Here is a 25,014-nt window from a genome sequence, read left to right on the forward strand (position 1 = left end):
AGTTTTCTTTTAGCCAGTGAGTCATTGATTGCTGGAACAAGTTGCCTTTGCAGGTAGTTGAGGCTGATAGTTTGAATAAATTCAAAGGTCAACTGGTTTGTTTGTGTGTGTGTGTGAGGAGGGAAGCATATAATTTGTGTTTTCTGATCTACTTAGTTTTTTTTTTTTTTTTGGCAGTGTAGCAAAAGCCTGTTGCTTCCTGGCACTGTATGATGAATACTATTACTATTTTAGAAATGTTATTGGTTTTTTCTATCACATACTGTTTTTTCACAAATCACTTAATTTGACGTCATGAGTTGTATTATTAGCAGTAAATGCTGGGAATTTGTAAACTAAATCTTCACATGTTGGCAACACTACCTTCAGTCATTTGTTCCTTGAGTCTGAGTGCTTCATGCAGCAGTGTTTTTAAGTGTGTGAGCTCAGTTTATTTTTGAAGCTATCATGTAAAACTTGTGCTGAAAAGTGAGTAAAATGTCTTCATGCAAGTGTTTGAACAATCCAAACTTTTTTTTTTATATATCTGTACTTTAAGCAAAGACAAAATTTGTAAAAAAAAAATGTCTACTGTGCTTATTTTGGATGAAATTTGGTGACCAGTAGGTAAACAGTACGCTCTATATAAAATTTGCCAAACTAGTGTTGAGGCAATGAAATTGTTGAAAAATGGTAAAAAGAAGGCTATGCCATTTGCAATTCCTGTGATTTAGCAGGAGCCTACAAACTACTGTGATGACTGTTATTTTTGCTCAGAGGGATACAGTGCAAAGCACAAGAAGGTTGTTGCATATCCTAATATTGCATCTGCCATTAGACCAGTCCCGCATGGAGATAACCTGCCAATTCCATGCCCTTCACTTATATTGGGAATTGTAAGCAGAGAGTGCTGAAAGTGAAGCTTCTGAAGATGAAACTGAAATCTGTATGTCTGGACACATTGAATTCACCCTTCAACTGTTTTCATAGAATGAACTCGATGATCTGGTAAGAGATTTAAAATTACCAAAGGAATCTGCAGAACTCCTTGGTTCTAGACTTGAGTCAAAAAATTTTCTGGCACACGGGGCATTTTTCTTATGGTACAGACACAGAGGGTGAGAACTAGTCCCCTACTTTTCTGAGGATTGACTCTATGGATTTTTGCAGTAATATAAATGACTCAACTATTTAGGAATTAGTTACAATCCTACATGATGGAGGCTTTTATTGATTCATCTAGAGTCTCTCGAACAGTGGCAGTTTCAACATTCCCATGGTTAGCTATTTCTTCTAATAACTTCATTTACTTTCGATTTGAATCCTGCAAAGTTATTTGCACAATGCGGTAAAAGTTTCTGCCACACTGCATGCATATTACTTGCTGTTACTTCCTGCCATGATGCTTGAATGTTTTCAGTCGCGTGCTTTATGTCATATTTCTTCCAAAACTCAGCTAAAGAAATTGCATGATCTCCAGTTGTAGCATCAATAGTCTGTTCGAAAGTCTGTCTAAGATAATATGATTTAAAAGTTGAAATAACTCCTTGATCCACTGGCTAGATTAATGAAGTTGTGTTTGGTAGTAAAAAGCAAATTTTTACATTTTCATTCAAGTCCCCAAGATAAACAGGGTGGCCATTATCCAACAGTAGTAGTGCTTTAAAAGTTAAATTATTTTGCCTATAGTATCTCTCTACCACTGGACAAAAATACAATTGAACCAGTCTTGAAACAATGTTATTGTAACCCATGACCTTTTATTTTATTTGCACACCAAATAACTGGTAGAGATGCTTTGTTATGATTTTTTAATGCTCTGGGATTCTCAGACCAATAGATAAGCATAGGTTTTAATTTAAAGTCACCCACTGCATTGCCTCCTAATAAAAGAGTTAATCTATCTTTAATTCCTTTATGGCCACTTCGCAATCCTACCCCTTTCATCGCATAAGTTCTTGATGGGGTTGCCTTCCAAAAAAGACCTGTCTCATCAACATTAAATATTTGATGATCATCATAACCACCTGCCTTGACTAATCCTAGGAATCTGCATACAAATTTTACAGCAGCATCCTTATCTGTGCTAGCAGCTTCACTGGATAGCTTAAAATTAATCAGTTCGTGCCGACTTCTGGAATGATGAAACCAACCTTTACTGGCAGTAAAAGTTTCTTTAGTCTCCGTGTAATTACCATTTTCTTTCAATGCGGCAACTAACTTCAATGCTTTGGCCTGAATGCTAGCCACACTGATTGGGATTTTTTTTTTATTACAGTCTTCAATCCAAAGTAGAAGTATTTCAACCATAAGTGGCTTTTTGTTCCTAGTGCAATTTAAACTAAAAGATGTTGAAGCGAATTTACCTTGCTTTTTATATTCATCGGACTTTTTCAGTATGGTTCATACCATAGCTTCACGCAGGCTTAGGTCTTGTCCTATCTTCGCTTTGCTGTCGTCATTTTCAAATTGTCTAATCACATCCAATTTCACTTCCAGCGTTATTACTTTTTGTTTCCAGTAATTTTTGTAATAACGCTTCCAGCATTATTACTTTTTTTGTTTCTTTGCTGTACTTTCATCTTTGTTGGCCAATTCCCTCTTTCAATTATCCATTTTTGTAAAATGTCACGTGGGTTCACTGAGAGACAAGGAGGCAATACAACTACTCACGCATTGATGTCTGTGCTTGAACTGAATAACAGATGCGCAGTGACCAATCATCAGGATAAGTTGCTGAACAGATATGTTCAGCAACTTATCCAATCAATGCCATGACGACAGCAGTTGTCAAAGCAAAGGGTGGACCATTGAAATTATTAGTGTGCATTTTGTGTTTCTTAGTTGTATAGCTGCCTTTTGCCTTGGTATGAGCAAAGTAATGAAAAAAAAAAAAAAAATCACTACTTTCATAGAATTTTTGTTATTATATGAACCATAAGTAGCATGCTGTTATTTTGGAGAAAAGTACTTATTTCATTGTATATTTACCCATAAGGCATAAAAGTAAATTTTTCTGCAATTAATAGTTTCATGTATATTGTTATTACTTATGTTCATTCAGCTATTTCTAAAAGATTAAACCCTAAAAAATGAGGTCATGCAATTTTTTTCAGTGCTGCTATTTATATACAGGGTCCAGTCACATCATTATGACCACCTACCTAGTATCCAGAATATGCACCTTTTGCAGCATGCACCACAGCCAGCTGCCATGGGAGTGACTCAGTTAGTCCATGGAAGGTTGCTACGGGTATCTATGACCATGCAAACTGCAATGCACCCCAGAGTTCCTGTAGGTTCTTTGGTGGAGGATCCATTTGTCTGAGGTATCGATCGAGGTGGTCCCATAGATTTTCAATTCGGTTAAGATCTGGGGAATTTGGTGGCTAAGGGAGTAGCTTGAAGTCTTCATCATGCTCCTCAAACCACTCTGGCGACATGGCACGGCGCATTGCCCCCAGGGAATATGGTCAACATGTATGGGTGTACTTGATCGGCAATGATCGATAGGTGGGGGCATGCCGCCCCGACCAGCCTGCCTTCTGCCAACAATCGTGTTTGGGTGTTCTCGGAGGTTCCATGCCTAATACGCCACTGTCCATCCACTCGGTGGGGCAGAAACCACGACTCATCGTCGAAGGCCACCTGTTGCCATTTGGCCGGGGTCCAGTGTTGGTATTGCTGTGTAAACTGACACCGTTGTTTGCAATGAACGGCTGTCAGCATGAGTGCTGTCACCATGCGCCTGCTCTGGAGTCCAATGCACAACAGGGTTTGCTGCACTGTTGTGTTGGAGACCTTTTCTGGTGGCCACACGGTTCATTTGGATGCCAGTTGAGCAACAGTAGCGCACTGATTAGTCCTGACCAACCGTTTCAGCCGATGTTCACCTCTGGGATCAATGGCGCATTGGGCACCACAATTGGCATGTTTGGTTATCAAAACTGTCCCATTCGTCCAGTCTTGATACACTTTCACCACTGCAGCATGTGAGCATTTCACAAAGTCCGCTGTTTCGGAAATGCTGGCACCCTTGGCCCAGTAGCCGATGATCATGCCTTTTTCCAGGTCTAATAGGTCGCATGCTTTGCCCATGACAGAGGCTGTTACTGTGTTCATGGATGCCGAACATCGTCTTATATGCTTGCGGTGTGTGAACTTGACACATGTGTTGTATGATTCGCTAGGCGTGCATGTTGTTTGCATTGGGGGGTCGTCATAATATTGTGACTGGACTCTGTATAATATATAATATAAATAAAAATAATAGGATGTATTGATATAACTGAACATATGAAAACTCTGACAGAAACAGAGACCTTGCTTATTGCTGTGGCTCCTATGGTTTTGGCTGCCAACCCTTTGAAGATGTAGTTAAAGTCCTAGCACCTACAGCATTAGGTACCATTTTTATTATTTTTAAGTTAATCTTAATTTCATTTATTTGCAGCCATTCTCAGTTTATTCCATTGTAATTATACTTGACAGATAAGCAACCATGCTCAATACACCAATCAAATACATTTGTCTATATATATATATATATATATATATATACGCGTACACATAAAAAGTTGGGAATTGAACCATAATCTACAGGGCAGACACCTGTGCTGATATTGTCTCATATGCCGAAGTGCTATTGCTCCAATATACAGTAAACCCTCATTAAACCGGACTAATAGGGGCTGAGAGGTGTCCGTTTTAATGAAAGTCCAGATTATATGAAATACGCTTGGTAATGTCTAGTGTGTAACAAAGTTTGTACACCTGGTTCATTTGATAATCCTCCTTTTGAATAAAATCATTCAGTTGTTTCCTGAAAGGCTCAACAGCTTCAAAATCAGCACTAAGAATTTCCCCACACATTTTCTTGTTTGAAATGTTATGCCGTTTTCTAAATCTAAAAAGCCAACCTGAGCTTGCTTTAAATTGTTTAATTCCTAACTGTTTAGTCAGTCTCTCCGCTGCTGCTTGAATTTCTATTCCTCACTCAGCCAAACCAGATGAACGAAGTTGGGAAAACCATTTGTACACAGCATCATCTAGTGCTTTATCAGTAGGCATCCGCATTCGTTTAACTTTACTTTTTTCTTTCTCCACGTTAAACTTGAGAACAAAATTACGAATTTCACTTTTTTTCTTTTAATGTCCGACACGGTTTGTTTTGCAATGCCGTACTCAAGACAAATGCTGGACACTGAAGCTCCTTTTTCAAGTTTTTCTGTCGCCAGTAGTTTATCGTGAAGAGAAAGCATTTTATGCTTACGCTTCTGTCCTACACTAGGCTTACTTAGACATTGTTTAATTGCACAGCACAAAAGATAGAAGCACGTAACTGCAGAGCAAATGACAAACTGTCTGAACCGCAGCCGGGAACCAGGTTGTTTGTGCAGCGTGAGTCATCACTGCCCAATGACCTCGGACACAATACATATGACCTTTGAGCCTAATCGTCGTTTGATTTTTACACTTAAAAATTTTTTTTTTAGAGCTGTCCGGATTAATGAGAGTTTACTGTAAATTTTTTTTAAAAACTTTAATTTAAAGATTGAAATTTTTTCTGACTGTTAATATATGAGATAGGCAATAAATGTATAAATAGGTATGTAAATGTATGCATAAATGCCTGTGTTTACATACAAAAGGTAATGAATTACACCTGCCTACTCGGGCTGTATGCAGGTGTAATTCATTACCTTTTATATTAGATAATATAATGGCTCTGATCTCCACAGTTTCCAGCATTAGCCAAAATGTTAACCCACTCTGTCAGATTATCCAATGGGCTTGCCAAAGAAATAATAAAGATAATGGGTTCAAATGCTTTCTCTGGTATGGGTATTGTAATTGTCCAATATTTTTAATGAAGTATAGTGCATTATGATTTCAGCAATAAAATCACCTTAAAAACATATTACTGTACTGTTAAGTCATTACTATGGATTGATATTGAAAGTCTAGCAAAATAAATGATTTCAGATGGATAGTAACATGGTAACAATGGCATACAGTCTAGGAAATATGCAAAACAGAAAGAAATTGAAGTTTTAAAATTATTAATGGAACATAATGCCTAAATTTGGCACCTGTGGTGCTTTTAAGTGTGGCTAGCCCATTTTCTCTATACATCTTGTACAGGTGACTCCCCCAGAGACATTAAGAAAGGTCTGGATTTTTGAAGTTACAGTGAACTTGTAGCTGTTGATCTCATGGAGGCTAATATAAAACAGCATCAGCCATTATCAATCCACTACAGCAACTTTCCAGTTCCTTCTGTTTGTGCAATGGCCATCCATTTACTACCCACAAACTCATGAATTTCACCTGTCCATCTCTGTTGTTATCTTCCAGGTTTTCTTCTAACTCCTCTTGGGTACCAATCTGTTATTCTCTTAGTCCATCTGTCATCATGTCTTCAAGCTATGTGTCCTGCCCAAGACCATTTTAGTTCTTTAGTTTTAATAAGAATGTCCTTTACTTGAGTTTGCTGCCTAATCCATGTGTTTCTCTTTTTATCTAACGGTCTGATTCCCAATATAATTCGTTCCATTCTTTTGGTGAGTGCCCAAGTTTCACTTCCGTAAGTCATGGTGGCTAGTACACATTGGTTGATTATTTTACATTTCAGACAAACTGGGATATTGCTCTTCAGTATGTGACTATATTTCCTGAATGCTATCAACCCAAAATTTATTCTTCTCTTGACTTCCAGCCATTTATCATTATTACAGCTGATGACTTGTCCCAGATAAGTATATGACTCCACCTTTTCAATTACTGCTCCATCAATCATTATTTCCCTTTCTGTGGCATACTTGTTCATCATTACTTTTGTTTTAGCCATATTCATCTTTAGTCCAAAATCCTTACTAACTGTGCATAATTGATTAAGATTTTCCTTTAATTCTTTGGGATCGTGGCTTATGACCACAATGTCATCTGCAAATCATAAATGGTTTAGGTACTCACCGTTCACATTGACTCCTTTCTGCAACCACTCTAATCTTCTGAAAGCTTCCTCAAGGGCAGCAGTAAACAGCTTCGGAGATATTTTGTCTCCTTGTTGAACTCCTTTCTCAATTTTAAATTTCCTACTGTCTTTGTGTAGTCTAATAAAGGAGGCAGCACTCTCATATATTTTCTTCAAAATCATAATATGCGGGGTATCTATGCCTTGTCTTTCCAGTGCCAGAAACATTGCCTTATGCTCTATGGAGTCAAATGCCTTTTCATAATCCAAAATGCCAGGCATAATGGTGTTTTATATTCATTTGCTTTCTCCATTAGCTGTGATATTACGTGAAGGTGATAAATAGTTGAGAATCCTGTCCTAAAGCCAGCTTGCTTTTTCGGTTGATTCTCAATAAGTGTTCTTTCTAATCTGTTAGTAATTACCCTTGTGAACAACTTGTAGATGTGGGATAACAAGCTAATTGGTCCATAATTTCCAATTTCTGATTTATCTCCTTTCTTATGCAGCAAAACTATGATTGCATTATTCCACTGCTTAGGCGTCACACCTTTTCTAATGCATTTTGTGAAGAGTCTTGCCAGTTTTTGTGTTATGTCTCTTCCTCCCAATTTTAACAACTCTACAGTGACTTTATCTTCCCCCAAGGTTTTCTGATTCTTCATTTTCTTCAACGCATGTTCTACCTCATCAGGAAGGATATCGGGTATGTCACGTGTTACTAATTTGCGTTCCATCTTCCCCACTGCTGGCATCATTCCCTCGCTCCTTGTATAATTCTCTATAGTAGTCTTCTGCTATTTGAATTATGCTTTCTCTGCTATTTATAAGTACACGCTGTTCTTCAGTTTCAGTATCATTTGTCTTTCTGTATTACTGCTCATGGCTGCTGATTTAAGTCCTTTGTTTTCCCTTAATGCTTGTTCTACTTTTCTTGTGTTAAATCTTATGCCCTCTCTGAGTCTCTTTCTAATGGCTTTGCATAACTCAGTATACTCAATTTTCTCCTTGTCAGTGTTTATCTTGCTCTTCATTTGTCGTCTTCTGTTCATCACGACAAGTGTTTATTGACTAATTTTTTCTTCTTTGGATTTCTTCTTCCCTGTAGGTTTCTTGGGGTTTATCACTTTCAGAAAGTTGTAATATTCATTGTCAATATCTTGATCCTGAGCCATCTGCAGAAGCTCAAACTTGTTCTTAAGTTCCAGTACATACTGCTTTTTCTCTTATTCTGTCATCTCAAAGACCTTCATTTTATTTACTCGAGTAAGTTTTTTCCTTTCTTTTCTTACATCTATATCATGTGCATCTTACCATTCTGTGATCACTTCCAACATTTACCTTGTTGAGGATGGTAACATCATTCACGATATATCTTCTGTTAGTGAGGATAAAGTCGACTTCATTAGTTGTTAATCTATTTGGGCTCTTACGTGTCCACTTTCTGTTCACCCTTTTCTTGAAAAAAAGTGTTCATTACTTACAATCCTCGAGATTCTGCAAATTCCACAGTCTTTCATTTCTTTCACCAATTCCAAAATTTCCTATAGTTCCCCTTTCTGTGCTGTTTTTTCTCTTTCCAACCTTAGCATCGAAGTCCCCCATAAAGTCGGTTTTCTGCTCATGTAGAAGACTCTCAATGTAAACATACTTGTGGAAAAACTAATTTCAAGGCATTACAGATTTTCTCCACCTTGGCTTTCAAGAAGAGAATTGAGCTGAGAGCTCAAACTGCTAGGCAATTCATTTTGTAGATCTTGAAAGTCTAAAGTAATAGATGATAATCAACTTTGGGGCATAATTGCTATATTGTGACATGGGCCCCTAACCTAGAACCACAGTATAAAACACGGATGCAATTTCTAGATCTAGTGTGACTAGGACTCTATTCTCAGTGACTTATTGGACGTGGACCTCAGGCGAAATGCGTTCCATGGCTCTGTATACTATCAACATTGTTTTGGACAAAACTGGAGACAAACAAACTTTCTGCTTTTCTGTGTTGGCTCTATTGGACACATCTGATCTGCTTTGGAGACTGAAGCAAGCATGTTCTTATTACATTTAAACTACATCTATGATTTTGTGTAAGTACATGGTTCTGAGGTGCGGACTTGTAAAGAATCCTTCAGTTTGGGATAAGACTTAAAATGTAAGATGCTGTGTTGGTTGCTGTTATGTTTGCTCGATGGCCTTGGCAACAACTAAATGTTTATATTGTAAATACTGTAGATGATGTAATGTTAAAAGCCATACTCGTTTTGGTGCTACTCCAGGCCTTCTTTGGACTTGGCACTATTATGAGTACACTTAATTAAGTAGTGATAAATGTTAAATTGCTATAATTTAAGCATTGAGTGCCATGTTTACCTAAAAATATGTAGTGGTACTACTATGGATAACTATGCCACTTTATTTTTAATTTATTATTTTTATTTTTTTTTGCTGGCTTCCAAGTCTGGGCAACCTGGGAGCGGGATTGCTGGCACCCACCGGTATTGCACTACCTCTGGTGGGTGCAGGATTTTGTGCACATAAGCACATATAGACAGTAGACCCAGGTCGGTTTCATCTTGCCTGGGGACGGGCACCAGGTGTTCGCTGCTCCCTAGTGGTGAAGTGGCCTAGAGTTTCTACACCAACACAGAGAACAAAGGTGGAGATGGGTTACTGCCTTGGAGCCATCATGATGCCCGTACACATACACACAAGACCTGGATGATGGAAATGTATAAATAATTGTATATAAATCTATGTAACTTTTTTATATATATGAATGTATGTAAAATGTGTATTAATAAATGGAAAAAAAATGGAATGTAGCTGTTGATTCATTAAAAAAATTTATATAATGGCAAATTATAATAAAATATGCTTTGAAACGTAGTAGCTTCAAAGCATATTTTATTATGAATTACTATATTTTCACAATAATTATTATTATTGTGAAGTACTATATTTTCATGATTTTTCACTACTTTTTTATCTTTTAAGTTTTTTATAAGTTATATTTATTTCTTACACATGTATCAACTTATTTTCTAGTATACACCAAATCGCTTTGCCATATAGCTGAAGTTGTTAGTGGACCACTTTTACAAACACTAGAGAATCGTCTGCATCAAAATCAACAAAAAATAAGGAACCTGGAGAGAGAAAAAGAAGAGTTACTCAGAAGACTTGGAAACCTATATGAATTAGAACCACATTGGAAAGTTGCTGGTTAAACAAGATTCCAGTCTAGAAACATTTTCAGAGTTAGTGGACTACTTCCAGCATATTCTTGGTGTGCACATATAGTGAGCTTGAAAGTTTTCATAAAATTTGTCTTCTTTTTTTACTTCTCATTATTTAACTTTTATCATTATCTATTCATCATTATTTAACTTTTATAAGTAAGAACAGTACACTTTATATGATCTAATTAAGTCTATTGTAAAAATTAAAAAAACACTCAATTTACTTAACTTCACTGTTGTTAAATAATGGAAGGAAGAAGATTCTTTGAGTGAATGCTTTAAGAAGTGTAAGGTAAAGGTTCACCATCTGAAATCCAGACATGTTCAGGATTTCTCTTTTTTTTTTTTTGGGCAAAAAGGTCATTTTAGTTTGATGCAAAACTTATTCTCCAAATAGCTCTGACAAACTGATTATATTGTAGTTAAACAATACAGTAATTTAACACTTTCAAAAATTCCATTGGTAGGTTCATACCTGCTGCATTTATTTTTAGCAACCAGAACTTTCAACTACATATAAGTAAATACATTATGATTTTATTCATGATAGAAAGTCAGCTAGATGTCAGTGTCCACAGTTTACTAAATTTATATATATATATATATATATATATATATACTATCATTGAATTATATTAAAATAAGTTAAATTATAATAAAATGATAAATAAATAATTAAATAATTAAGTTTTTGCCATACTACTGGCTTATGTTTTATTTTATTTAATTTATATATATACATACACACATGCAACTTCTTACCGATACATATCCAATACTATGACTTCCATGGATGGGAAATGTACTCATGGATAACTCAAGCACTACCTTTATATTCTTTTGTATACTGTTCATTTTCTCCCAACAAATTTTTTTCCACACTCTGGGCTATTAGTTTATACGAGAGCAGGAGTGTCTATTTCTATCTTATTTCCTTACTTAATTTTGCTTTCTGTTAACTAAACTGCTATACCATTCATTGCCTGTGACCACAAAACGCAACTTGTATCCAAAATGAAAAAAAAAAAAAAAAAAAATATATATATATACATACACACACACACACATACTACGAAGCTCTGTCTTTGCAGCCAGTCACAAGATAGGCCAGTAGATATACCCAATTACAGAAAAATCTCATAAATAACACATATATATATTATTATTTATTTATTTATTTTTTTAAATTGCATATAAACATTGCTTTACCTACACTTAAGGTAAAATTTGCTATGAGATGTTCACAGCAAAATAAGTCAGTTCAACTGATGTGACAAGTAGCTCTATTCTCGTCTTTAATAAATTATTCTGACAAAGAAGTTAAAGGGAGAGCATTGCTTTGGTTCATATTTTTGAATTTCCAGCTCTATCAGCAATACAAGTTAGAATTGCTGTTCCTTTCATTATTGATCTTAATATTATTTAAATCTTTACTGCTTTCTGAAGTGAGGAAATTCATCATCTCTGGGTGATATTTGCATTGCTCTGGAAATAAAAAAAAAACAACAACAGAACAATTTATTACATCCATATTCATTACTCTCGCCTTTCTAATTATATACTATTTAATATCGTAGTAAGTAAAACAGGTATGCAGGTGCTGTTATTAAAGGTATTAACACAGCTACAGAGAATTTCATATGCAATTTCATCCAATGTTCAAGGTACAATCAGTCAGTGATGAAGCTGTATCATATAGAAAACTGAAAAATGGCCACCCATATTACACAATCATGTTTCTTCCCTGAAATGACTGAGTGAGTCTCTTCCCCCCACCACCCACTAATTTCAAAGCAGGTGTGAAAGTTGAAACTTTTGCTGCAGCTGCTAAAGCTGAAAAAGTGTTGTGGGGAGAAATATAAAAGCCCTTAATTCCAATAAGAGTATATAAAAAAATATCCTGTTCGTTATTTTGTTTCTCTTTTTCTTTCTCCTCACATTATTTATCTTTTTTTAATGAAATGTTAGTGGACCAATTTTGTAGGTGATTGCCTTGACAACTTTGTGCCACCAAGTTTCCAAATTTTGGCCAGTGGCCTAAAGGCTAAATGAATAAATAATGTAGATAAAAAAATAAATAAATAAAGTTGACTGCATTCTCTTTTTATTCGACATTTCATGTTTCATTAGATTTATTATCCAAAAACGAGCAATCTTCAGATATTAAAATTACTTATTTTCATTAATATTTTGTATTTGTGTACAGAGAATATACATATGCTTTGGGACATTAGCTGCACTAGTATTTCTTTTTCTATCCTATCTTAACATATAAAGTGTAAAGAACCACATTGCACTTTAGTTTGTTTTTGATAAGATCATATTCTTTCATTAGACGTTTGTTTAGCCTACAAAGCAATATTTAACTGGCTGTTGACCATGAATATCACTAGGAAGATGGATTAATAACCTTAATCCTTTACAGACCAGTGCACCTGTTGGCTTTCTGATTACAGAATTTGTTTTCCAGCTGTGCTGGTGCAATATTGTACTATTTATTTAATGAATGTATATTTGCATTTCATATAAACAACCTGAAAAAGCTAAATCCATATATATTGATGTTTATATTCAATTATTATGCACAGGCGGCTTTTTTTTTTTTTATAGTTATCTTTTAGGTGGTGGCATTGTGCTGCAACTTTTGGCATTTTGGATGAAATTTGTTTTCCACCTGTGCCAGCTCAGCTATTGTACTGTGATCTATTTATACTTTGTGGAAACCATCTGAAAAACTAAATCTGTGTTATATTCAGTTTAAGAGCAGGTAGTGTTTTTTTTTTTTTTTTTTTGTCTTGAAGTCCAAATGTCAGTGTTTCTAATTATGAAATTTGTTTTTCTAGGGTATTGCAATCTATTTATACTTCATATATACAATATGAAAACCTAAATTGATGTTTACATTTCATAGTTAACAGCAAGCAGTGGTTTTTTTAATCCTGTCCTCAAATCCAATGTGGAAAAGGACACAACTGTCAAAATTTCTGATTATAAAATGTTTTCCCACTGTACTGCCATCCATTTATATTTAATTGTTAATAGCAGATGGCATTTTCTTTTTTTTTCTGTTTTTTACCCCCCACGTAGCTGTCAAAGTAACTTAAACTCTTGTGTTAGATTGATATTTACACATGCCCTCATGATCTAGTAAAGCCCTTTCTGATGGTTAAATGAGAAATAGTTAAACCTTTTTGATGAAACTGAAATGGGGGGGGGAACTCTTATAAATAAGAGTTTCCAACTGTTCCATATGGTGTCACTGGGTTTAGGTTTCACTAAATGAGCTAAAGTTTTTGCAGTTTTTTGCATATAGGACTAAATTAAAAAACTGATATAAAGAAATATTTGTCTGAAGAATGGACAGACAGAATTAAACTTTTCAAGAATGTATTTAACAGGAAGAGATTTCTGCAGATATTCCGGACGTTGCATCTCTGCCTGCTCACAAAAGGACAAACAAGGAATTTGAAGTAGGCCATCCAAAGTAAAAAAAAAAAAAAAAAAACATTCTTCCAGAAAGAAATATTGCATTACAGCTTTTAAACTGTTTTATACATTAGCTCATGTAAACCTGAAAATAATTTCTGAATATCAAAATTCAACAAGTCAGTTTTTGATATCTTCTCTATACTGCTCAGCTGCATAGAGAAGATAAAAATAATGCTTGACTGCAAAGGGTTAAAATAGGAATTTTAGCAATTACTCATCTCGCATAAATTTTATCTATCATGCTGTTGACAGCTTTACTCTGTTTTCGTCCTTCATGACCAAATAGTAATTTCATTGCTTGTCACTCATTTGGAGAGGTCTGTGCTTCAACTACAACAGACTGCAGATATTAATGCCCCCTTCAGTTGGATGCAATGTCAAGTCACTTTGATAGTGATACTATACACAGGTCATGAAAAAAAATGAGATTAAGTATATATTAAATTTAAAACCAATATCTATGTTTTAGAACTGAACAAATGAAATGGTATTAATCAATATAAACTTTCAGTAACCAGATTTATTTTTAATTAACACAGTTAAAAATTATTTCTAATTTTTAACTGTGTTATGGTTTGAGATTCAATTGTAGGGAAGTTAATTTTACTAATTTTTCCATTTATTTGGTTTAATATTTTGTTAACAAGGCAGTCTAACTATTTAAATAAGTTTATCGTTGGCTTGTCGGCATAATGTACTCTCTCTATCGAAGTAGATGTTTAAATGTGAAACCATTAGTAAACGGTTCTAAATAAAAATATTTTGTCAAATGTTTATACATCAATTTTTTCACTGCATCTGGCATTTAATTACAGTTGTGATTTAACTTGCAAGCAGTAATGAGACCACTTCTAGTAATGAGTTTCTGGAAGACTTTTTTTGGAAAGTGTTTAACCACCAGGACACACTGAGAATTTTAAGAAGTAATGTTATCAAATGCGGTGTTGTTAAGAATTCCTACCAGATTGAATATGGTTTTCAATATTAATTAATTTAAAACTTCATTACTGTTTATTAGAACAGCATAAGTCACATGATGATGTAATATCTAATGGATGATTTATTTATCAATAATAAACTAATATATATTAAGGGAATTTCTTTCATGTGTACAGTGTAACATTATTAATCCAGTTTTTAAATTTAAGAAAGGGTGATATGCAGATTTCCTCTGAAAACTTTGAATAGATAACTTTCTGAAATTTAGTAATCCTACTTCTGCCAACTTCAAAATTTTGCCACTTGTCATTTTAATTACAAAATCACAATATTCCCCATCCGTTTCAAAAAATACAAGTGCATGCAAGCATGACGCATAAGAAAATAGTCTGTGTTAAAATAAATTACTATAACTGTTTTATGTAAAATGAAATCTCCCATTCAAATTTTACAAATAGACAGTGTACAAATGGAAATTTTTACTTGGAGTTCAGTTTATACAATTTTTTTTTTTTTTAATGAAATGATAGTTTGTCTTTGGGGTGAAATATGTCCATTCTTAGAGTGTAACAGGTATTCTGTGTGTTATTAGACACTCAGTCTAAAACACTGATAGATCCAATATCTTTCTATTACAGAAGATTTAGGAGAAGTCCGGTTGGCCTGCCTCCCTAAATTCCACTCATGCACACCTTCTCGATGGTAAGCCCTGTTATGTCACTTATGTGTAGAGTGGTTCTCTTCAAGACGCCTGGTCAGCGTGAAGAGGAAAAGACCAAATCCTCCAGCATATGACAGCACAACGAAGCAAATGGCCCTCAGTCCCCAGCGGCTTTCACTCCCCCCTCTTACGGCAGCAAGAGGATCAGAGTGGAAGCAGAGGGTGCTAAGAATCTCTGGGTATGACTAGGCTGCCATTCATGGAAACTGAACTTGGCCTGTTACAACGTAAGATTGCTCATCGGTGAAGACAGGATATTAGAGCTGGAAAAGGAACTAGAAAATATGAATTGTAATGTCATTGGTTTGGCTGAAACAAGAAGAAGAAATAAATCACTTAAGTTTATCAAGTGGAAATCTGCTGTACACCAATGGAAACAGTGAAAGGAGCGAAGGTGGAGTTGGGTTTCTGGTTCATAAAGATATAAAAAACAACATTTTGGAATTCAAAAATAAATCACCGAGATTGTCAAGACAAATACTCAAGATTTCCAAGAGGTACAAGCTCAAGGTTATAATGATTTATGCACCAACATCGAGTCATGATGATGAAGAGGTTGAAGAAATGTACACTGAAATTGAGAGTCTTCTAGATGAGCAGAAAACTCACTACATTATTATTATGGGGGACTTCAATGCTAAGGTTTGAAAAAGACAAAACAGTGCAGAAAGGGGAACTATAGGAAATATTGGAATTAGTGAAAGACTTGTGGAATTTGCAGAATCTCAAGGATTGTCAGTAATGAAGACTTTTTTTCAAGGAAAGAGTGAACAGAAAGTGGACATGGAAGAGTCCAAATGGATTAACAACTAATGAAATCGACTTCATCCTCACTAACAGAAGATATATCTTGAATGATGTTACCGTCCTGAATAAGGTAAATGTTGGAAGTGATCACAGAATGGTAAGATGCACACTTGATATAAATGTAGGAAACGAAAGGAAAAACTGACTCAAGTAAATAATACGAAGGTCTTTGAGATAACAGAAGAGGAGAAAAAGCAGTATATACTGGAACTTAAGAACAAGTTTGATCTTCTGCAGATGGCTCAGGACCAAGATATTGACAACGAATATTACAACTTTCTGAGAGGGATAAACTCCAAGAAACCTATAGGGAAAAAGAAATCCAAAGAAGAAAAAATTAGTCAAGAAATACTTGTCGTGATGAATTGAAGACAAGGAGAAAATTGAGTATACTGAGCTATGCAAAGCCATTAGAGACTCAGAAAGGACATAAGAAGATTTAACACAAGAAAAGTAGAACAAGCATTAAGGGAAAACAAAAGACTTAAATCAGCAGCCATGAGCAGTAATACAGAAAAACAAATGATACTGAAACTGAAGAATAGCGATGGTGTTCTTATAAATAGCAGAGAAGGCATAATTCAAATAGCAGAAGACTACTATAGAGAATTATACAAGGAGCAGGGGAAGATGGATTGCAAATTAGCGATCCATACGACATACCTGATATTCTTCCTGATGAGGTAGAACATGTGCGTTGAAAAAAATGAAGAATCAGAAAGTCCCAGGGGAAGATGAAGTTACTGTAGAGTTGTTAAACCTGGGAGGAATAGAAATAACACTAAATTGGCAAGGCTCTTCACAAAATGCATTAGAAAAGGTGTGAAGCAGTGGAATAATGCAATCATAGTTTTGCTGCATAAGAAAGGAGATAAATCAGAAACTGGAAAATATAGACCAATTAGCTTGTCATCCCACATCTACAAGTTGTTCACAAGGGTCATTACTAACAGATTAGAAAGAATACTTGATGAGAATCAACCGAAAGAGCAAGCTGGCTTTAGGACAGGATTCTCAACTGTGGATCACCTTCACGTAATATCACAGCTAATGGAGAAAGCAAATGAATATAAAACATCATTATGCCTGGCATTTGTGGAATATGAAAAGGCATTTGACTCCATACAGCATAAGGCAATGTTTCAGGCACTGGAAAGACAAGGCATAGATACCCCCATATATTATGTTTTTGAAGAAAATATATGAGAATGTTACCTCCTTTATTAGACTAGACAAAGACAGTAGCAAATTTAAGTTGAGAAAGGAGTTCGACAAGGAGACACAATATCTCAGAAGCTGTTTACTGCTGCCCTTGAGGAAGTTTTCAGAAGATTAGACTGGTCACAGAAAGGAGTCAATGTGAATGGAGAATATCTAAACCATTTACGATTTGCATATGACATTTTGGTCATAAGCCACGATCCCAAAGAATTAGAGGAAAATCTTGTTCATCATTACTTTTGTTTTAGCCATATTCATGGCTAAAACAAAAGTAATGATTAACAAGTATGCCACAGAAAGGTACATAATGATTGAAGGAGCAGTAATTGAAAAGGTGGAGTCATATACTTATCTGGGACAAGTTATTAGCTGTAATAATGATAAATGGCTGGAAGTCAAGAGAAGAATAAATTTTGGGTGGATAGCATTCAGGAAATATAGTCACATACTGAAGAGCAATATCCCAGTTTGTCTGAAACGTGAAATAATGAACCAATGTATACTCCCCACCATGACTTATGGAAGTGAAACTTGGCCACTCACCAAAAGAATGGAAGAGAAGCTGAGAACTACACAGCGAAGAATGGGACGAATTATATCGGGAATGAGACTCTTAGATAAGAAGAGAAACACATGGATTAGGCAGAAAACTCAAGAAACGGACATTCTTATCGAAATTAAGAACTAAAATGGTCTTGGGCAGGATACATAGCTCAAAGACATGATGACAGATGGACTAAGAAAATAACAGAATGGTACCCAAGAGGAGCTAGAAGAAAACCTGGAAGACAACGGCAGAGATGGATAGATGAAATTCATGAGTTTGTGGGTAGTAAATGGATGGCCATTGCACAAAGCAGAACGAACTGGAAAGTTGCTGGAGAGGCCTTCATCCTACAGTGGATTGAAAATGGCTGATGATGTCGCTCAGGAATTAACTTTCCAAAGTTGATAGTTACCAATAAGTTAAAGAAAGGGACACCAACAGTGATAATGCCAAGAAATAACATTTTTTTTTTTAAATGTAAGGTAGGTATAAAGTGTGTGTTGTCTGATGGCACTGGGGTTTCCCCCCATCTCTGTGTTGTAGTCTTTGTGAGACAACTCTGTGGTGGCCAGAGATTTAAAGTGAGGGGGAGTGGTTTGTTGTGTAGTGTTATGTTCTGTTGTTTCTCGGACCATTTAGCCCAACAGCTAAATGGTCCAAGAAATTAATTTGCTGTATAATTAAGCTATTGGGACCCACCATTTTCCACTTGGAAGCAGGTCAGGCACCTAGTAGGTTTTTTAAGTACATTTAAGGTAGGCAGCATTGTTAGGGGCATACTCGGTCGGTTTAGTTAGAGTGGGGAGAAACAGGTAGAAGGATGGGGATGATAGAGTAGGCATCTCCAAAGAGGTCAGTGGGGACAAGCCCCACAGGCAAAATATGGGGGAGGAGACAGAGACCAGTCTCCTTCCTCCCCTGTCTGGGGGTGGGGTTTTTAAAGGGAACTGGGTTTGAGTACCCAGCTGAGATTGCCAAATGGCGTGTTGGCAGCAAAGCTGCAGTATGTCTTTGTTGGTGATAGTTGTCAGGTCCATGTCTTGTCGAATCTGGTAGGAAGGTCAAACTACCCATCCTGCTCTGGGAGTGGGATATGTTAGCTGGCAGTGGGGAACCCACCAGGCAAGGGGGTGGGAGAGAGACGCATTTACTTCTCTCATAATCCACATTCTCACTCTACTTGCATTCTATTTTTATACTTTTTTTCTTATAGTTTATAATAATTTTTCTTCTCCTGTTAGGTTATACAGGCAGTTCCTGCTTTAAGGGTTTTTTTTTTCCAAGTATCAACAAAATTGTAAATATGAAGATTAATTGCAAAAATTAATGTTAAACATTCAATTTTCCACATTTCAAACCATTCACGTGCAGCTATACAATATAGTGTGCCCCGTTTTACGATATTAATCTGTTCCGTCGTATCATGAAAATATAATGTGAACCCAATAACACATTGTTCTTTTGTTGTTCGTTCCAAGCCCTTGGAAGTTGAAATTTTTGCTGTATAATTAAGCTATTATCTCTCTCTCTCTCTAAAAGGTCATGTTATAGTGTAAATGTATTAGTTACCAATTCAAATCATTAAACGCACTACACTTTCATCGTTATCATGTTATAAGAACCAATTTGAACGGCTTTGTGATATTTTTCTAAAGTACATTTCTGGAAGTCATGACCATAAAACAATAAAAACAATGTGCACTTTTCGGTTTATTGGGTTTTTCTGTTAGTGCAATATATTATAAATGGGTAGTAAACTCGATCTTATTGCATTTGTGAAAATACTGATAGCTGGAATTGTGTGGGTTTTCAGTTATTAGGGTGAAAGGTGTTTCCCCTTCACTTCAATCATATAAAAAACATAAATTTTCAGAATCTTCTCATTTTTTTTTTAAGCTTCATAAACTTGTTACTCCCTGTAATTTGTGTGTGCCATTAAAAAATGCTTATGCATGCTATTGTAAAATTTATAAAGAAAAGAGAAGAGATTTATCTTGGAAACAAATGCCTCTTGAAGCATTTCTGAAGAAGACTCCTTGTGCAACAAACCAATGAGTGTTGGGTCGGCACTCGTTATTGGTTTGTCCATAATGAAGAATAAACGTTCTTTAACATTTGTTAAGTCATAATTTGTTTGATTTTACAGGCTGTGTTTTTTTTCATTTCTTTGGATAAATCAATCATTGTGTAAACATAAACTAATTAGCTAACTAATTTCATTGTTGATAACATAACACCTGTTTTTAACATTGTCTATGGGAATAAATTCCCGCTTTACAAGTTTTTGCTTTACGAGTGCCCACTAGGAACGAATTAACTCGTAAAGTCGGTAACTACCTGTATATGCAGTGGATTCCGGTTATTTGGGCCACTGGTTAATCAGGGCAACCCTTTTTTTTTTGGGGAAAATCTTAAAAAACAGAACCCAATCGAGAAATAGCATGCTGTTTAATCGGGGTAGAAGACCGCAGCACTGGAGATTACCCTATGATTTCTCCCACCGTATCATGTGGTTCGGTTGGATTTCTGGAGGTCACAACCATAAAACAATTAGCAGTTACCTGTTTATTGGGCTTTTCTGTTAGTGCAATCTATCATAAACGGCTATTAAACTTGATCTTATTGCATTTGTGATAATACCGACAGCTGGAATGCTGTGGGTTATTATGGTGAAATGTGTTCACACTTCCATGGAATCTTCAATCATATAAAAAAATTTATTTTCAGAATCTTTTCATTCCTATTTTTAAAGCTTCTTAACTTGTTACTCTGTTCTCACTTGCACATATCGTGTTACTTGCAATTTGTGTGTGCCGTGTTCTTTGTTATTGATTGCTTATCTTTTTACTGTTTTAAATTTTAACCCCCACCCACAAATGTTCAGTAAACAGAAATGTCAACTAGTTAGTATGTACATATTACGGTACGTATTAATTGTTCCGATTATCACATATCATTTAATTTTTTAATTGGTAAGGTAATAAAGGGTAAATTTGTGCTTGATATATCTTTACTTTTATAGCCTGTGGATAATATTCCTCCTATTTCCGCTCATTAGAATTGCTGTTTAATAGAACCAAAATTGAATTCACAATGACCGGTGCTTACTACACATCATATAGTGAATGGTACTTTACTATGGCGAGCCCATCGTAACGTGATTTGTTTGTACATCGAACCAATTGTAAAGCCGGGGTCCATTGTATGCGAAACTTTGAATAATTGGGGCAGCCGCTTAATCGGGCCAAAATGCACTAGTCCCAATATGTCCTAAATAACCAGAATCAACTGTATATGGCCTGACGTAGCCGAGTGGTCAGGAGAAAGAGTGCATAGCACACGTTACTTGAGTGGACCAGGGTTTAAGCCCATGACTACTAAATACGATAAATATTTGTGTTGATGATTTATTGTAAACTCTACTGACTTGGTTGTCGTACTAGAGTATAAACAGAAAATTTATTTATATAATTTTTTCTCACACGGCAGGGGGAATGCAATGGTGTGTAATATACTAATTTAAATACTAATGCTTAATAATTAAGCTAAATAAGAAATATAAAAGATTAAAACTAGGGTTAGTGTGTACTTAACTAACATTTATGGTTTGTGTTCTTTTTCTCACACTTGCACTCTCATTCATTCTTCTGGCTTTCCCTTCCTTTCATTTGTTCAATTCTTGCTTTCTGCACTGCACTCTCTGGGTACCAGAGAGTGCAGTGATAGCACATTCTCCCCTGGTCAAGGGAGAATGCAGTGATAGTGTTTGTTAGTATATATAAAGTAGTGCAAGTTATTATTAACTTTGTATTCTTTCAACCAATTACATTTGCTCTACCACTCATCCCCATTCACCGTAACACTCTTTCCCTCCTGCTGGTTCACTTTTTCTTTTACCAAAACTGTGGGTGCCTCCGTAGCCAGGTGGGAAGGAGCAGCAGTGCGTAGCACATGCTTCTTGATTAGACCGGGGTTCGAGCCCGTCACCACCAAATACGGAGTATGCGGAAAGGTCAAGGAATGACCACCGCATATCCCGGAGCAATATGGCCTTAGTTGCTAATGCTCCTAAAAACCAAATAACAAACATTTTACCAAAACTGACATTTATTCCCTTTTACTTTCACCATAATCCCCAATTCACTCTCTCACTGTGACCAGCCTATTCATTCTACATTGCATCCCCTTGCTGCCTGTATATCTCCCCCCCCACCCACATGATTACTTATTTGGTGTGGGGCCCCAGGTTCCTACACATGGCAGGGTAGTCCTGGGGGGGGGGGGTGTAAGGTAGGTATATTGAAAGGCCTCTGTAGCCAAGTGGTTTTGAACTGGAGTGCAGTAGCACACCTTTGAGTAGACTGGGGTTCAAGCTAATTATGGCTGATCCGAACTAGACCAGCATGGCAGAGTATGGTCTATTTCTCTCAACATGAATCATTGAGGAGTCTTCCATCCTGCAGTGGATTGATAATGGCTGTAGTTTACTTTTTTTTTTTTTTTTTTTTTTGGTATACCACTGCCAGGAGCCAATACATTGTTTATAGGCTGCGACAAAACCACCTCCTTTACGTTATACAAAGGAAGAATTAGTCACAAGTAGACTCTTCCTGTGAAAAAAACAAAAAAGGGAATGTGAAAACCAAAGCTGCCGACTATTGAATTAGTGGATGCAGTAGACTCCTCTGAAAGGCACAGGACACTTTATAATTACATCTGTCAGGAACCAATTTAGACGAACCTATTAGTGGCCTGCAATCTTGTTTGTGATATACAAACAAAGAATTAGTCACAAGTAGACTGTTTGTGTGAAACAATATCAAGAGATGGTTTGTGTGAAAATAAAGGCCCCCCCCCCCCACACACACACACTCTTCTCCTTCAACCCATGCATGGTACTAAGTACTATAAGTTTTGGGGTTTACATTAAAAAAAAAAAAAAAACCCATAAAATGAAAATGCAGGCACTTGAAATAGTGGCTTTTAGTTACAATTTGTGCAGCCAGAAACCATTTTATTTATTTTGAAAATTTAGTGTCTTGAATTTTAGTGATGTATTTTCACCGTCTACTACCTAACAAGTACCACACTTAGGTGATGTGATTTTTCGTGTTGTTTATTTGACATAAATTTATTGAATTTGCATTTTATAAAATAATTTTTCATCAGGAGTTGGAGGGGACTTATCTCCAGTCAACCCCAACCCCCTGATTCAAACTGAAGCAAGTGCCATTCAGTTTAGATGAATAAAATTTAAAATAAAATAATTTAGTAAGAATTTTTGCCTATCTTGTACTAAACTCTGGCTAATTGAAAATCTTTGTGCTTCCATTACCAGGATCATGTTGTGATAAGATGTACCCTAGTTTGTTTGTTTTATTTCTATCCTTTCTTTGCTGTTAGTTATAATTTATTTAATCTTATATTATTACATTAATTTTTTATTTAACTCACTGTGCCTTACAGAAAAAAGCCAGTTATTAATCAAAAATTGTTTATTCCCTAAAAGTGTATTTTATTATATATTCAGGAGAATATAGTAAATATTTTGGGAGGTTACAGTATCGATTATTCTGAGTAAAAAAGTTCATAAATGTGCCCAATTCTCAGAGGAGATACAGCTTTTGAAACTTGCACACACACAAAGCCATTATGAGATGTATTAAAGAACGATAAATTAATTGTTTGTATTTATTAACTTTGAATGATACAAAACACAAATAATTGACACATTTTTTAGTTTACAATAAATGTTGGAAAATCCCACTGCCAACCTGAATGCACTTTGCAACTTGTGGTAATGACTTGGCATTCCTTTACAAGCAAAGTGGTATCCAAAATGCAAGCGAGCAATTCTTCTCTTGTATTCACCTTTTCTTTGTATACAGGCATTCTCACTTTACGAGTCTTTTTTTTTTTCAAGTATCAAGTAAATCGAAAATATGAACATTAATTTCAAAAATTGAATGATAGACATTCATAAATACCGCATTTCAAACCACACGCATAGCAGTATACAATACAGTATACTCCGCTTTACAATATTAATCTGTTACCATTGTAGCACGAAAATATCGTAATGTGAACCCAGTAACACATTGTTTTTTTGGTAATTCATTCCACGACCTTGGAAGTTCAAATTTTTGCTATATAACTCTAAAAGGTCATTTTTAAAGTGTAAATTGTATTAGTTACCAATTTAAATCATTAACAATTAATTAACATTAACAATTAAGCACATTTCTGGAAGTCACGACCATAAAACAATTTGCACTTTCCAGGTTACTGTGCTGTTACTGCAAGCAGGCAGTAAACTCGATGTTATTGCATTTGTCAAAATATCGAGATAGCTGGAAGTGTGTGGGTTTTGCGTTATTGTGGTGAAATGTGTTTGCCCTTTACTGAAATCTTCAATCGTATAAAAAACAAATTTTCAGAATCTTCTCTTCATTCTTTTAAGCATCGTAAACTTGTTACTCCTCGTGAATAGTGTTAGTTGCAGTTTGTGTGTCTGCTGTTAAAAAATGCTTATGCATGCAAGCATGAAATTTATAAATAAAAGAGAAGATTATCTTGGAAACAAGTGCCTCTTGAAACATTTCTTAAGAAGAAGACTCCTTGTTCAACAAACCAATGAGTGCCGAGCCAATAATGAGTAATCAACGAGTGTGCATTTAGTTGATGATGATGGCGAAGAATAAACATTCTTTAACATTTGTAAGTCATAAATAATTTCATAATTATAATTTGCTTGATTTTACTAGCTACGTTTCATTTCTTGGGATAAATAATTGTTGAGAACGTAACTCGTTTTTAACATTGTCTTTAGGAAATGAGTTGGCCTTACGAGCGCGCGCTAGGAACGAATTAACTTGTAAAGTCAAAAAGGTGATATTGTTGTGCACGTTGGCACTAATGATATTAAGAGTAGGAGACAAGCAGAATTATTTAACAAGTGCAGGTCACTGTTGAAAAAAAGCAGTGAATTAGGGTTAATTTGAAAGTGTCTGCAATTCTGTTCAGACACGATAGGAGGGAGTATATATGATGAGAGCCTTGTCATTCAATTCGGCCTTTGAAAGATTGTGCAAGGTTC

The 25,014-nt window shown here is 35.6% G+C and overlaps 1 protein-coding gene across 2 annotated transcripts in view; it reads left to right on the forward strand.

Annotated features, from left to right (window-relative positions):
* LOC150084762 (lys-63-specific deubiquitinase BRCC36-like) overlaps positions 1-10,721 on the forward strand; it is a 126,784-nt gene extending 116,063 nt beyond the window's left edge. The window contains exons 7-8 of one of the 2 annotated variants that reach the window (XM_090375514.1): positions 4,292-4,383; positions 10,001-10,107. In XM_090375514.1, coding sequence (XP_090231640.1) covers positions 4,292-4,356 — 65 coding nt within the window. In that variant the 3' untranslated portion in view covers positions 4,357-4,383; positions 10,001-10,107. Of the gene's footprint in view, positions 1-4,291; positions 4,384-10,000 lie in introns of both variants that reach the window. The other variant, XM_090375513.1, reaches the window with a different exon arrangement.
* Positions 10,722-25,014: the final 14,293 nt, after the last annotated feature.

This window comes from Mastigoproctus giganteus, chromosome 6 (genome assembly GCF_048544385.1).
Source record: "Mastigoproctus giganteus isolate SK-2022 chromosome 6, ASM4854438v1, whole genome shotgun sequence".
In the NCBI taxonomy this organism is placed as follows: Eukaryota; Metazoa; Arthropoda; class Arachnida; order Uropygi; family Thelyphonidae; genus Mastigoproctus; species Mastigoproctus giganteus.